Here is a 14,808-nt window from a genome sequence, read left to right on the forward strand (position 1 = left end):
ACCAGGATGAGGCTGCGGGAGCGCAGTCGCATGTGTGGTGAGCAGCGGCCCCCATCATCGTCGGTGATGCTTCCCGTGCTGCCAAAGTGCTTGGACAGGAAGTGCAACTCGTTCCATGTGGGCGTGGAAGGGCAGCTGGTGCAGCCGCTCCTGAGATGAGCTGGAGACTGGAGGGGAGGAAGAGAGAGAAGGAGGAGGAAAAAGAAGGAGGAAGAGGGAGGCGTTGACAGAAGACAAAAGAGATGAAAATTGATGTTCTCTCATACATGAAATCCAGTTATTGTATTGGCCAGAACCATAGCTAATCATGTCCTCTGGTGGCTCTGGTAGTGGCTAACTGGGAAGTGGGGACAGTTAACCTCATCCATCTGTCTCACCTCTGAGAGACAGAGAGACGACACTAAGAAGTGAGCACAGCACCAGGGTCTGCTACATTAATCTGTCTCTTTCAGAATCAGACTCATTTACCTGCTGAGTCAAAGCAATGGACTTCACATTCACCACTAACCACAGCTCAGATCCCATCAATCCCAAATCAATCCCAATTGGCATCCCTGCTTAAAACAATCAGGACAAGGTTGGATGGAAGGACGGGAAGATTATCTCTGTCACTGCATTTCATGGTTATAAATGTTCTGTTATTCATCYATGCTGCTTTCTCAATATGTCTGCCAGGGTATTGAAAAAGCACAGTTTTCACTCCCAAATGGATCTGTCTCCACCATAGCCATGATCAGACTCAGTCCAGGGGAGAGGAGGGGACTCTGTAGTAGGACTGGTACTAGTTGTGAAGAGGGCACGATAACACCCTTTTCCACCCAGGAGACTGAAAAGATTTGGCATGGGTCCCCAGATTCTCAAAAGGTTCTACAGCTGCACCATTGAGAACATCCTGACCGGTTGCATCACTGCTTGGTATGGTAACTGCTCGGCATCTGACCGTAAGGCGCTACAGAGGGTAGTYCGTACGGCCCAGTACATCACTGGGGCCAAGCTTCCTGCCATCCAGGACCTACTGTACATACTAGGCGGTGTCAGAGGAAAGCCCCAAAAATGTTCTCTGCTACCGCACGGCAAGCGGTTCTGGAACGCCAAGTCTAGGACCAAAAGGCTCCTTAACAGCTTTACCTTAACAGCTTCAAGCCATAAGGCTGCTGAACAATTAATGAAATGGCCACCCAATTATTTACATTGATCCTCCATTTGTGTTGTACACTGCTGCTACTCGCCGTTCATTATCTATGCATAGTCACTTCACCCCTACCTACATGTACAAATTACCTCAACTAACCTGTACCCCCGCACATTGACTCGGTACCGGTACCCCCTGTATATAGCCTTGTTAATGTTATTTTATGTGTTACTTTTTTACACTTAGTTTTTATTTGGTAAAAATATTTTCTTAACTCCTTCTTGAACTGCATTGTTGGTTAAGGGTTTGTAAGTAAGCATTTCACGACAAGGTGAATTCGGCGCATGTGACAAATAAAGTTTGATTTGATTGAGCCGCCCTGCCAGCTCCATGTCTGGGCTCATTCAGATATATATGTGTTGTTTGTTGACTTATTATTCTCCAGTGGGGTATTTAGCTAAATAGAGCCTGTTGGTGAATTGGGCATCGAAAGCGTGTACTTTGCGCTATCTATTTTCTCCTCTTTTTCTACTCTCCTCTCTCATCCCACCGGTCCTGGTACTTATCTAGCTACCTCCTCTGTTCCTCCCTCTCTCACTGCCAGACGAGAGCAGTCCCTAGGCCCTGATGTTGTGTTTCTCTGTGTGTTTTTCTCAACTTAATGTGAAGAGAGAGAGAGAGAGAGAGAGAGAGAGAGAGAGAGAGGAGAGAGAGAGAGAGAGAGAGAGGAGAGAGAGAGAGAGAGAGAGAGAGAGAGAGAGAGAGAGAGAGAGAGAGGAGAGAGAGAGAGAGAGAGAAGAGAGAGAGAAGAGAGAAGAAGAAGAGGAGAAAAAACCTGAGGGAGGAGATCCAAGGAACAGGGAAATGTGGGTAAAGATGATGCAATGTGTGCCGGTATGTGGTGTGGTCTATGAGTGTGTGAATGAGAGAGAAAACGGAAGAAGACCCCTGAGGCACATGACAGAGACAGTAAGAGTGTACCATGGGTGTTTCTAGAAAGAGAAAGGCGACACCAGTAAGAGGTGCTACCATAGTGGGTTAGAAAGAAGAAAGGAGACAGAGACAGTAAAGAGTGTGCCATACGTGTAGAAAAGAAGAAAGGAGACGAGAACGACAGTAAGAGTGTAACCAGTAAGTGATTAGACAGAGAAAGGAGCACAGCAGACAGTCGAGTGCTACCATACCGTGTTTAGAAGAGAAAAGGAGACGAGACAGTCACGAGTGTGCCATAGGTGCTTAGAAGAGACACAGGATCAGAGACGTAGTGTACCTAGTGTTAGACAGAGAAAGGAGACGAGCACAGTAAGAGTGTGGCCATAGTGTTAGACAGAGAAAGGAATCAGAACGTAAGATGCTACACTAGTGTTAGAAAGAGACAGGAGACAGAGAACAGTAAAGAGTGTGCATAGTGTTTAGACAGAGAAAGAGACAGGAGACAGTAAGAAGTGTGCATAGCGTTAGAAAGAGAAAGGAATCAGAGACAGTTTAAGAGTGTACCATAGTGTTAGAAAAGAGAAGGGGAGACAGAGACAGTAAGATGGTACCATAGTGGTTTAGACCAGAGAAAGGAAGACAGAGACAGTAAGAGTGTAACCATAGCTGTTAACGAAAGTATATAGGAGACAGAGACAGTCAGAGTGTACCAATAGTGTTAGAAAGAAGAAGGAGACAGAGACAGTGAGTATAGACAAAAGGCGAAAGAGAAAGTCGGAGAAGAAAGCCGAGTTTTGAAGAAAAGACTAAGAGCTTTTAGGAAAATGCATTGAATGCATGAGAGACGACAAAGCCAGGGTAAATCTGTGCTAAACCGTGGAGGCTGGGCGTGTTTGGTGCATATCAGAGGAGGGAAAGAGATGCCAGGGAACCATTTTCGACCATCCGCCCTTCAGAGGAGAAAAACAATTGTACAGTATTAAATGAAGCATGAGACCTAGCAATGCAGACATGCCCCAGCTACCATGTCCTCATATCGCTGATTCCAGCAATTCGGAACTAATATGGAAGTGAGACGCTGAATGGCAGGCGGCGCCCGATCCTGTATAAACACAACTGGATCCACAGTATTGTGTTAGTCATAAGAGCCATCGAAGGCGAGAGGGAATAGAGGAGTGGCCCTGGCCATTGTGTTTCTATGGGGCTGCAGCATGCTGCAGTGAAGACAGGCAAAAGATTTGATAAACGGGCAAGGAGTAACGAAAGCTATTAACTGCTCCTGCCTCTAACTCTGACTGACTGACTGCCATGGGAAGAGAAAGGGATGACTGGATTGGGACCTCTTCACATGTGTATGTTTTGGTTGTATCTCCCAAACATACATACACACATTCCTACCTCCTGGCTAGGCCCGTTGTTTCCCCTCTCAACCACTGACTCTGAGAAAAGTTTTTTGTAGTGATCTTCTCACTGGGAGTGCTAGACCTGCAATCTAACGTGGTATTCACTCTCCTCCCTCTCTCACACACAGTACACACGCGATGCATACACACACAGTGTCCAGTGAGCTGTTTACCTTCCTGGAGGAGGCGAATGAGAAGTGTGCCGGGGTGCTGGAGAGAAGTTGCGTGGGCTGTCCCACGAGGGCTACTTTCCTGAACAACAAAGGAAAATGGAATAGAAACAGACAGAGCATGGGAGAGGAGGAGAGTACTGTATGATGACGTGTTTACGTAAGATGTTGCCCGTCCGAGATGGCTGTAGTACGTACCGAGGTGGTACAGGAGGGGCAGAGGACAAGTGGTGGGCGGTGGGGCAGAGTGGGGAGTTGGTGGACAAGGATCAGAATCTTCCTGTATGGGTACGACAAGCTGGAAACACCAGAGAAAGACAAATAGACGGAGTTCTTATGAACAATGATGTATTAGCAGGAGACCTTTTGTGAAGGTGTAAGTGTGGTACTAAACAGAGAGAGTGTGTTACTGCAAGTATGTCGTGTGTGTTTGGTCTGTGGGTTTAGTGTGTTCAAGTGTGCTGTTGTGTGTGTGTGTGTGTTTTCAAAATGTGTGTGTGTGTGTGTGTGTGTGTGGTGTGTGCTGTGTGTGTGTGTGTGTGTGTGTGTGTGTGTGTGTGTTGTGTGTGTGTTGCTGTGTGTGTGTGTGTTGTGGTGTGTGTGTGTGTGTGTGTGTGTATTGTGTATGATCATGTGCGTATGCAAGGCTCACTGCAGGAGACCACAGATCGATAAAGAAATTTCAATTTGCCCATCATATCCCCAGCCGTCTCCTCTCAATGCCAGATAAGGGTGAAAGAGTACAAGGACGGAGAGGAATACAGAGCGAGAGAGGAAAGAGAGAGCAGAGAGAGAGAAGAGAGAGAAGAGAGAGAGAGAGAGAGAGAGACGAGAAGAGAGAGAGAAGAGAGAGAGAGAAGAGAAGAGAGAGAGAAGAAGAGCAAGAAGAGAGAGAGAGCGAGAGAGGAAGGGAAGACAACAGGATCCTCTCAAATCCATGGGAGAACCTCAATTCTAATTGGAATCTCCACTCCACACACTCTCCTCCATGTCGTACTACACATGATGACTCTATCTGAGTCACACACAGGCGTTCTCAGTAACGGCACGAGGCCTCTTTAATGGCACTCTAAAAGCCCACAGCTCAGATCCATTTGAAACACACTCAGATAGCTCCATCACCAGCACTATGGCATATTGCCCCATCCACTCCTCTTTAATACTATATGCACTACTAGTCAGTCAGTGTAGCTTGGCTTTACCGTCAAGGAAAGGAGGAGAGATGCTGCGTTCATATGCTGGTCGGAAATAGGAAACTCGAAAATGTCCGACTTGCTGATTCGTGGAACGCGGCAAGTGTATAACTACAACCAGTTAGAAAGATATTCCTAGTTCCATATAGCACGTGAATGCGGGAAGAGTCCTGCTGTTTTTCCACATCCTACCTCTGTCACACAGGGGAGAGGTTATATAGACATGCCTGTTGCCATAGCCGCAGGAAGTAGGGGTGCTGAGGGTGATGAAGCACCCCCTAAAAAATCTGGATTAAAAACATAGATATATTTTTTCTTCACAAAAGTGGTGCACTGGGCCTACTAGTCCTTTATTAGCGGACCGGTGTAGCCCTCTGTAGCGCGGAAAGATTTTTTTTCCCAAAAAGTGTCTCAATCCTTGAACAATACAACATTTAACTGATTGAAAGTAAGGGGATATCAGTGAACAAATTCCATGGTCAAGGCTACGACGGCGCCAGAGCAATGAATGAAGCTCACTCACGTGTTCAAACGCGCATATCAGACCGGGAGCCTTATGGTTCTCAGGCAGGCCTAACTCTTTATGTGTTTAAGTTTAGAAAACTATCTCTCCGCAGAAGCGACAGTTACAGGGTTGGTGAAAACAGCTTGATTGCCCTAGCAACATCCGGGAAACTGGGCAGAAGGGAATGGTACTTCAAATACAGCAATTGTACAACATCTTTAATTGAGCCTCTCATTCTCCTTCCACATATTATTGAAAGAGATAAATTGCATCAAAAAGTTATTTAACAATCTGCAATATTTGAATTTCCAACTTTAATTACTGAACAAGTAATTACATTATTGCCGCCAGCAAGCAGTCTAAAGATGGCAGCATTGCGACACCATGTATAGTGTCGTGAAATGTTAACATGAGGAAAGGATGACCAAATAGGCCTACCAATAAACATTTATCCATTAGCTAAAGCTCTAGGCTACATTCTTTGGCACCACAGAAAGCCCATCATCGAATAGATGTCGCAATTTCAGCACCATGAACAGTGATCAGCAGTCTATACTTTGTGAGTGCCTGTCTGGTTAACGGGAGGACGAACTCCTACCATGTGGGGATCCAGAGAAGCTACTTTATACCAGTGGCACAGATAGGGGGGTCTACCTGCGTCAGAGGACCTTCCCCTTTGCCATCCCACTCCTCAAGTGCCCTTTTGGGTATTTTTCTGTATACCGTTTTTGTCATTTTTGTTCTGAACSCACTGACCCCAAGTCGTCGTGATGTCATCAAGTAACACTTGATAACACTTGATTTAAATAGTCATCCATATTAGGTCTGGTGGTTAACTGTTACCGTGACAATCCAATCGCTAACTCAACGACAAGCCGATGCTGATGACCAGTGCAACAGTGGTGCAATTCCATCGAGGTGCAATTCCCACTCTTTCTTCCTTCCGACTGGGCAGTAGCAGAGAGGCAGCAGCTGTGTCCCACACCTCTGTGAAGCTAGCCACAATAAGGATTAGCCACAATAGTGGAATTTGTGCTTCGCCTTCAAAATTAAAGTCCCCAATTAATACTGACCAAAACAGATAGAGATAGTGGAATAATGCCATATTTGGACTAGATATTAATGCTAAACAAGGTTGGAATGTTGTTATATAACTTAAAAATAAATACAATAATTTATTAATTTGACAATAAACAGTAAAATAAACTGTTAATTGGTGGTATACATACATGCACATGTACAGCCTTGCCTATAGAGTGTGTACCCATGAAATGGGGTATCAGACTACTCAGTGACACCTACAGATTACAATTCCAAAGAGTTTACACAAATATTAGAGTCTTAGCTCTTAATGCAGGACTTTGACTGTGTGAAATCACCTCCCCAGTCAACCTACTACTTTTAGTGGACATTCATATTGGACTGTACAGGCTTGCCTATAGAGTGTGCACCCATGAAATGGGGTATTAGCCTACTCAGTGACACCCACAGAACACAACTATGTCTCGGGTCAGATCTTGGGTATTCGGGTTATGAGTGGACCCGAGAAAGAATTCTAATCCCCACTCAACTATTGCTACATGACATATGTCATGCATTTGTCACGCATATCCATTCAGCCTTTCCCAGCACACAGGCAGATACGTGAGAGGAACTCTCCTTGACCACACACATACACCCCCCCCACACACTATCACCACACCCCACCGCCACACACACAGTTTCTTTGATGTTGTTTCAGAGGAGTGTTTTTCCATCTGAATAAATGCAGAGTCACTGCGACTAATAGGCTGATTGCTGAGTCATGACGTGAGCTGACTGTAGGATCACCCAGTCGAACAGACACAGAGGCAGTCGCAGAGACAACCCCCTGTATTCCATTGGGAGACAGTGACAGAGTGCTGCTAGCAACCAATCACAGACAGTCTAGTCAGGCTGCAGGTAATGCTAATGATTAGCATGACTCTGCAACAAATCAGTTCAATCAACCCGTGTTTGCTCTATCTGTTTGTTTCAGTTGTGAAGATTGTACTCCTGTGCTTGTGGTTATTACTGAGAATGTTGATAAAGAGTTGATCACAAAACCAGCTGTTAGGCTAAACCCAAATATCACCAACCACTAACCAGAGTGAGTTCATTCATTTTTGTTTTCATTACCTATCCTATAAAATATGATCCATCACCAAGCTTTATAGTTATGCTCATTTCCAGTCTTGACTCTTTAGCCTTTGCTACTGATGGATGCCTCTGTAATCCTAATTTGTGGTCCTCATCCCCAGCACTGGTTCTTTCCAGATTCAATCCTAATTAAACGTGAGGAAGAAGCTTTGGAGACGTATTAATTAACGTTTCATTTCACTGCAGATGATGGTGGGAGCAGAAAGTGCCGGCGAGCACATTAAACACTGTTTCACTTGGCTTTCATCACGTTCGTGGTTAATTGTTTCTTCAGCGACTGGGACTATTTAAAGGAGTGCAGGGCGCTCTGAGGCATCAGTGAGAAACCCTGAGTACAAAGAGCCTCACTGGCTGAGATTCTACTTCTGTGGTTCTCAGACTAGCAGGGTAAATGCACTCTCAATGCCGTGGGAAATAAATAGGGCTAAGTGTTCACACAAATATGTACACACACACACAAAGGCACGCACGCAAACGTACACACATGCAATTTAAGATGCACTACATGGCCAAAAAGATGTGGACACCACTTCAAATGAGTAGATTTGGCTATTTCAGCCACATCCGTTGGCTATTTCAGCCACCATGCAATCTCCATAGACAAACATTGGCAGTAGAATGGCCCATTCGGGAGAGCTCAGTGACTTTCAATGTGGCACCGTCATAGGATGCCACCTTTCCAACAAGTCAGTTCGTAAAATTTCTGTCCTGCGAGAGCTTCCCCGGTCAACTGTAAGTGCTGTTATTGTGAAATGGAAATGTCTAGGAGCAACAACGGCTCAGCCGCYAAGTGGCCATACAAGTGCACAGAACGGGACCGTCGAGTGCTGAAGAGTGTAGCGCGTAAAAATCATATGTCCTTGGCTGCAACACTCACTAATGAGTTCCAAACTTCCTCTGGAAACAGCGTCAGCACAAGAACTGGGTTTAGGGGATCCAGGAGAACGCTACCTGCCCCATAGTGACAATTTTAAAGTTTGGTGGAGGAGGAATAATGGTGTGGGGCTGTTTTTCATGGTGAAGGGAAATCTTAACACTACAGCATACAATGACATTTTAGATTTACATTTTTATTTAACCTTTATTTNCCCCCCCCCACTATCACCACCACACACACAGTTTCTTTGACGTTGTTTCAGAGGAGTGTTTTTCCGTCTGAATAAATGCAGAGTCACTGGCACTAATAGGCTGATTGCTGAGTCATGACGTGAGCTGACTGTAGGATCACCCAGTCGGACAGACACAGAGGCAGTCGCAGAGACAACCTCCTCTATTCCATTGGGAGACAGTAACAGCAACCAATCACAGACAGTCTAGTCAGGCTGCAGGTAATGCTAATGATTAGCATGACTCTGCAACAAATCAGTTCAGTCAACCCCTGTGTTTGCTCTATCTGTTTGTTTCAGTTGTGAAGATTATACTCCTGTGCTTGTGGTTATTACTGAGCATGTTGATAAAGAGTTGATCACAAAACCAGCTGTTAGCCTAAACCCAAATATCACCAACCACTAACCAGAGTGAGTTCATTCATTTTTGTTTTCATTACCTATCCTATAAAATACGATCTGTCATCAAGCTTATAGTTATGGTCATTTAAGGTCTCGACTCTTTAGCCTTTGCTACTGATGGATGCCTCTGTAATCCTAATTTGTGGCCCTCATCCCCAGCACTGGGCCTCTCCAGATTCAGTCCTAATTCAACGTGAGGGAGAGGTTTTGGAGACGTATTAATTAACGTTTCATTTCACTGCAGATGACGGTGGGAGCAGAAAGTGCCGGCGAGCACATTAAACACTGTTTCACTTGGCTTTCATCACGTTCGTGGTTAATTGTTTCTTCAGCGACTGGGGCTATTTAAAGGAGTGCAGGGCGCTCTGAGGCATCAGTGAGAAACCCCGAGTACAAAGAGCCTCACTGGCTGAGATTCTACTTCTGTGGTTCTCAGACTAGCAGGGTAAATGCACTCTCAATGCCGTGGGAAATAGATAGGGCTAAGTGTTCACACATATATGTACACACGCACACAAAGGCATGCACGCAAACGTACACGCATGCAATTTAAGATGCACTACATGGCCAAAAAGGTGTGGACACCCCTTTAAATTAGTAGATTTGGCTATTTCAGCCACATCCGTTGCTGACAGGTGTATAAAATCGAGCACACAACCATGCAATCTCCATTGACAAACATTGGCATTAGAGTGGCCCATTCGGAAGAGCTCAGAGACTTTCAACATGGCACCGTCATAGGATGCCACCTTTCCAACAAGTCAGTTCGTCAAATTTCTGCTCAGCTAGAGCTGCACCGGTCAACTGTAAGTGCTGTTATTGTGAAGTGGAAACATCTAGGAGCAACACCGGCTTAGCCGCGAAGTGGTATGCCATACAAGTGCACAGAATGGGACCGCCGAGTGCTGAAGAGTGTAGTGAGTAAAAATCATTTGTCCTTGGTTGCAACATTCACTACCGAGTTCCAAACTGCCTCTGGAAGCAACATCAGCACAAGAACTGTTCATCGGGAGCTTCATGAAATGGCTTTCCATGGCCGAGCAGCCACCACAAGTCTAAGATCACAATGTGCAAAGCCAAGCGTCGGCTGGAGTGGTGTAAAGCTCGCCGCCATTGGACTCTGGAGCAGTGGAAACGCATTCTCTGTAGTGATGAATCACACTTCACCATCTGGTAGTCTGACAGACATCTCTGGGTTTAGGGGATGCCAGGAGACCACTACCTGCACCATAGTGCCAATTTTAAAGTTTGGTGGAGGAAGAATAATGGTCTGGGGCTGTTTTTCATGGTGAAGGGAAATCTTAACACTACAGCATACAATGACATTTTAGATTTACATTTTTTTTTTAACTAGGCAGGTCAACAAATTCTTATTTACAATGATGGCCTACCGTGGAACAGTGGGTTAACTGCTTTCTTCAGGGGCAGAACGACAGATTGTCAGCTCGGGGATTTGATCCATCAACCTTTCGGTTACTGTCCCAACACTCTAACCACTAGGCTACCTGCCACCCTGAATGATGATTCTGGCCTTCCAAGTTTGAGGCAACAGTTTGTCGAAGGCCCTTTCCTGTTTCAGCATGACAATGCCCCCGTGCACAAAGCGAGGTCTATACAGAAATAGTTTGTTGAGATCGGTGTGGAGGAACATGATTGAACTGCACAGAGCCCTGACCTCAACCCCATCAGTACACCCCCTTACTCATTATTTAAAGGGAAATTAGTGTTGGTGTAATGGATTTATAATTTAGGACCAGTCCCCCACGGCCTCGGGGCCCAGGCACATTCTCTGGTTGCTCATTCAGGGTCACAGGCAGACAGGACAGTGGGGAGATGTGGCTGTTTGTTTCAGCCCCAGTGACAAAGGCTGGACTGAACCGGCTGACTCCACACAACCTCCCAGCTGACAGGCTGCTCACTGCCTGGGGCTTCTCACTGAAGAGGAGGGAGGGAGGGAGATTGAGAGGAGGGAATAAATTAGGAGGGATGGAAAGGAAGGGAGAGATGGAGAAAGAAATAGGTGGGGAGAAGACATGGAAAAGAACAAGGGCAAGGGAAGAAAGGGATGATGGATAAAGAAAAGAAAATCATGTGGAAGAGAAATAAGGAGGGAGGAAAGAGAGAGAGAGACAAAGAGAAATCAGGTAGGGAACGGGAGGATGTTCTCCCAGTGGTGCTCATCATCCTTGCATGTGTAACCAGTGTGAAATGGCTAGCTAGTAGCGTTTCAATCGGTGACTTCACTCACTCTGAGACCTTGAAGTAGTTGTTTACCTGGTTGTCGATGTGTTCAGAGGGTCCCTGGCTCAAGCCCAGGTTGGGACAAGGAGAGGGACGGCAGCAACACTGTTACACAGGTGTAAGGTAAACATGACCCAGTTCTTTCACAGTGCTGTACACACACACACACACACACTATAATGTAAACACATGGAAACATAGCGAACACACACATTCACAAAAAAACACAGGCCCTTCTGCTTGAACAAAATGCCTGACAAATAGGAGCCCTCATCACCTTATTTATGCTTATCCTCTGCCTTTTCATCTATTCCCCCTCTCTCTTCCTCCATTCACAGCAGAGGGAACAGACCTCATTAATACTGAGCAAACCAAACCATGTCTTCCTCCATGCAAACAAACAGGCAGGTGCAATATTGTATTATATGGATGAGATGACAAATTTGAAACTGACTATATTCTGAAGGACAAAGAGAATGCGAGAACGTGAAAGACAGCAAGAAAGAGAGACACACAGAGCTGCGATGGAGGGAGGAAAAGAGAGAGAGAGAGAGCAAGAAAGAGAGAAGCTGAGGTTGAGTTGAGGTACAGCAGGTCTTTTACATCTGGCACTGGAGAGGTGGATAGAGGAGGGGGCAAAGAGATGGGTGGAGAAGAGCTGAGACTGGTAGAGAAAAGGAGGGGAAAGATGGATAGAGGGTAGCGTGAGCGATGGGTGGAGAAGGGGAGATATTAGTAGAGGAAAGGAGTGGAGAGAGATTTAGGTAGAATAGGAGACAACTGGGTACAGGAGAGGTGGGAAGGAGGTAGAGGAGAGAGTTAGTGGAGAGGAGAGAGCACTGAGCAGTGGGCTCAGATCACATGTTGGCTTGTTGCTACGCAATGTGCAGCAGAGGAGACACAGATAAGAGTTGAGAGAGGGTGACCAGTGAGACGAGGAGAGGAGACAGAGGAGAGAGACACCCGACTCCGTAGTTATTCAAGTTCACAGACCATGTGAGATGAAAATAAAATGACAAAGGAGAAGCAATAATGTGAAAGAGAGAAAGAACAAAATACGGTGAATGTATGATGTGGGTGCAATAAGAATTTTTTTAAATGGTGTAAACAATTGCTACAATAGTACCAAAGATTTTTGTAACTAACCCAAGATAGACCACAGTCTGTCGTTTCCATTGTGAGCAAATTAAGCATAGTGGGCAGAACAAGCATGGAGATGGGCAGAGCCAAGCACGAGCTAGCGAAATCCTATTGGCGTGGTCTAGCATGTATTAGCATATTTCCGTTAGGGAACGCCTACTCTGTGAAGTGTGTGTGTGCAATAACTCAATTCGCCCCTGCACCCCTTCTAAGGGACTGTACGTTATTTATAATGAGGGATACCTGAAGAAAATCAGACCACTCTGAAATGAAAATGGATGGCCCTCCTTTCAGTAAAATATATTTTTATCCGACCCTACCTGAACTTTTGAAAAAAAACAAGTGACCCTCCCCTAGACCCAAAATAATAGTGGATAGCAGAGGACATGCCTACCATTTATCCTCACTCCTAGCATAGAACAGAGCCTTTAGATATGCAGTTTTAGAAACTGTCCTTCATTTTGTAAGCATTAGCCTACATGGCAAAGTAGCCAGAAGGTTGTGGATTCACATTACACCGCGGACAACGGTAGCTGTGAAAAGATCTCCATTATAATGAAAACACTGCATGAATGTATCATCTTATTTGTGGTCTGAGAAAAAATGGCCTTTTATAAAAGCATTTCATGCAATTCTACATTATTTTACATGACTGGAAACAAGCAGAATCGTTTAATAGCACAACAGCGCATGACAACTAATGAGCGCATGCTGCAGCACCGGAGAGAGTGTGATTTCTATACAGGATCATGTTTAAAAAAGAGGATGGTCTAAGTTTGGAACAGTGCTAAAGTTGTCTATCAACTGTAAAAATTGAGCACAACAGAACCAGTTACAACTGATGTTTCTAAAAGTAAATTCAAAGGCTCTGTAGAATGACTGTATAGCCTAATAAGGCATTTTTCATTTCATTATTATTTAATTCTAAATACATTAAAAAAATTAAACTGCAGAGGAGTATTTCTGCCTGTAATAATCCCCTTTTGTGGGGAAAAACTCATTCTGATTGACTGGGCCTGGCTCCCCCATGGCTGCGCCCCTGTCCAGTCACGTGAAATCCACAGTGGTGTAAAGTACTTAAGTAAAATATACTTGCTATACTATACCTGGCTATCAGCGGAGCCTTGTCTGGCAGCGAAACAGTTAAATATAAAAGTCGTTTTTTGGGGGTATCTATACTTTACTTTACTATTTATATTTTTGACTACTTTTACTTTTACTTTTACTTCACTACATTCCTAAAGACAGTAATGTACTTTTTACTCCATACATTTTCCCTGAAACCCAAAAGTAGTCGTTACATTTTGGATTCTTAGCAGGACAGGAAAAAGGTCCATTCATGCACTTATTAAGAGAACGTCCCTGGTCATCCCTAGTGCCTCTGATCTGGTGGACTCACTAAACACACATGAATTATGTCCTAGCGTTGGTGTGTGCCCCTTGGCTATCCGTAAAATAAAATAAAAAACAAGAAAATGGTGCTGTCTGGTTTGCTTAATATAAGGAATTTAAAATGATTTATACGTTTACTTTTGATACTTAAGTATATTTTAGCAATTACATTTACTTTTGAAACCTAAGTAAATTTAAAACCAAATACTTTTATACTTTTATTCAAGTAGTATTTTACTGACTTTCACTTTTATTTGAGTCATTTTTTATTAAGGTATCTTTACTTTGACTCAAGTATGATAATTGGGTACTTTTTCCACCACTGGTATGTTGTTTAATAGCTTGTGGAAATGTTGATCGTCAATTAGTGACAGAATCACACATTACTTCCTAAGAAAAGTACATGTTTTGTCTCTTCGGCTATAGAATGTTGTAGTGCAGCCTCTGAATAACAAACCAAAGATATCCCTTCAGCATCGGAGTCACGTCTTTCCCCTGCATTTTATAGCTTGCTTCTAGCATAAAGCTCTGCGGACTAAAGTGTTGATTAAGATCGCATTATATAATCAGGCCTTTAAAAAAAACATTTATCTAAAGCTACCAAGGGATAGGCCCAGTGGCYATTTTAGCCTGTAAATCCTGGTGGGGCTAACTCCCCCCCAAAAATGAATTGCACTATAACGGTGACAAACGGTGCCCACAATCTGTTAGAGCTTACATAAAGCTGTCCCAACAGCAGAGCTTTCTTTTCAGCACCATGGAGTGAATCCTTACCACCGCTACACCTGGCTATCGGCGGAGCCTTGTCTGGCAGCGAAACAGTTCATTCAGCCTCATTTACTGCCTTTTTAAAAACAGCTAATATTTTTTATTTAAATAGGCAAGTCAGTTTAGAACAAATTCTTATTCTCAATGACAGCCTAGGAACAGTGAGTTAACTGCCTTGTTCAGGGGCAGAACGACAGATTTTTACCATGTCAGCTCAGGGATTTGATCATGTAACCTTCAGGTTA

At 44.4% G+C, this 14,808-nt stretch overlaps 1 protein-coding gene across 1 annotated transcript in view; it reads right to left on the minus strand.

The window, feature by feature from the left end:
- Positions 1-10,673, minus strand: part of LOC111981138 (microtubule-associated serine/threonine-protein kinase 1-like) — a 45,652-nt gene extending 34,979 nt beyond the window's left edge. The window contains exons 1-4 of the mRNA XM_070433715.1: positions 10,528-10,673; positions 3,799-3,936; positions 3,642-3,720; positions 3-167 (exon numbers count right to left, since the gene is read on the minus strand). Of these exons, the coding sequence (XP_070289816.1) occupies positions 3-167; positions 3,642-3,720; positions 3,799-3,936; positions 10,528-10,673 (528 nt within the window). The remainder of the gene's footprint in view (positions 1-2; positions 168-3,641; positions 3,721-3,798; positions 3,937-10,527) is intronic.
- Positions 10,674-14,808: the final 4,135 nt, after the last annotated feature.

The sequence above is a fragment of the Salvelinus sp. IW2-2015 genome, linkage group LG20 (assembly GCF_002910315.2).
Source record: "Salvelinus sp. IW2-2015 linkage group LG20, ASM291031v2, whole genome shotgun sequence".
NCBI lineage: Eukaryota > Metazoa > Chordata > Actinopteri > Salmoniformes > Salmonidae > Salvelinus > Salvelinus sp. IW2-2015.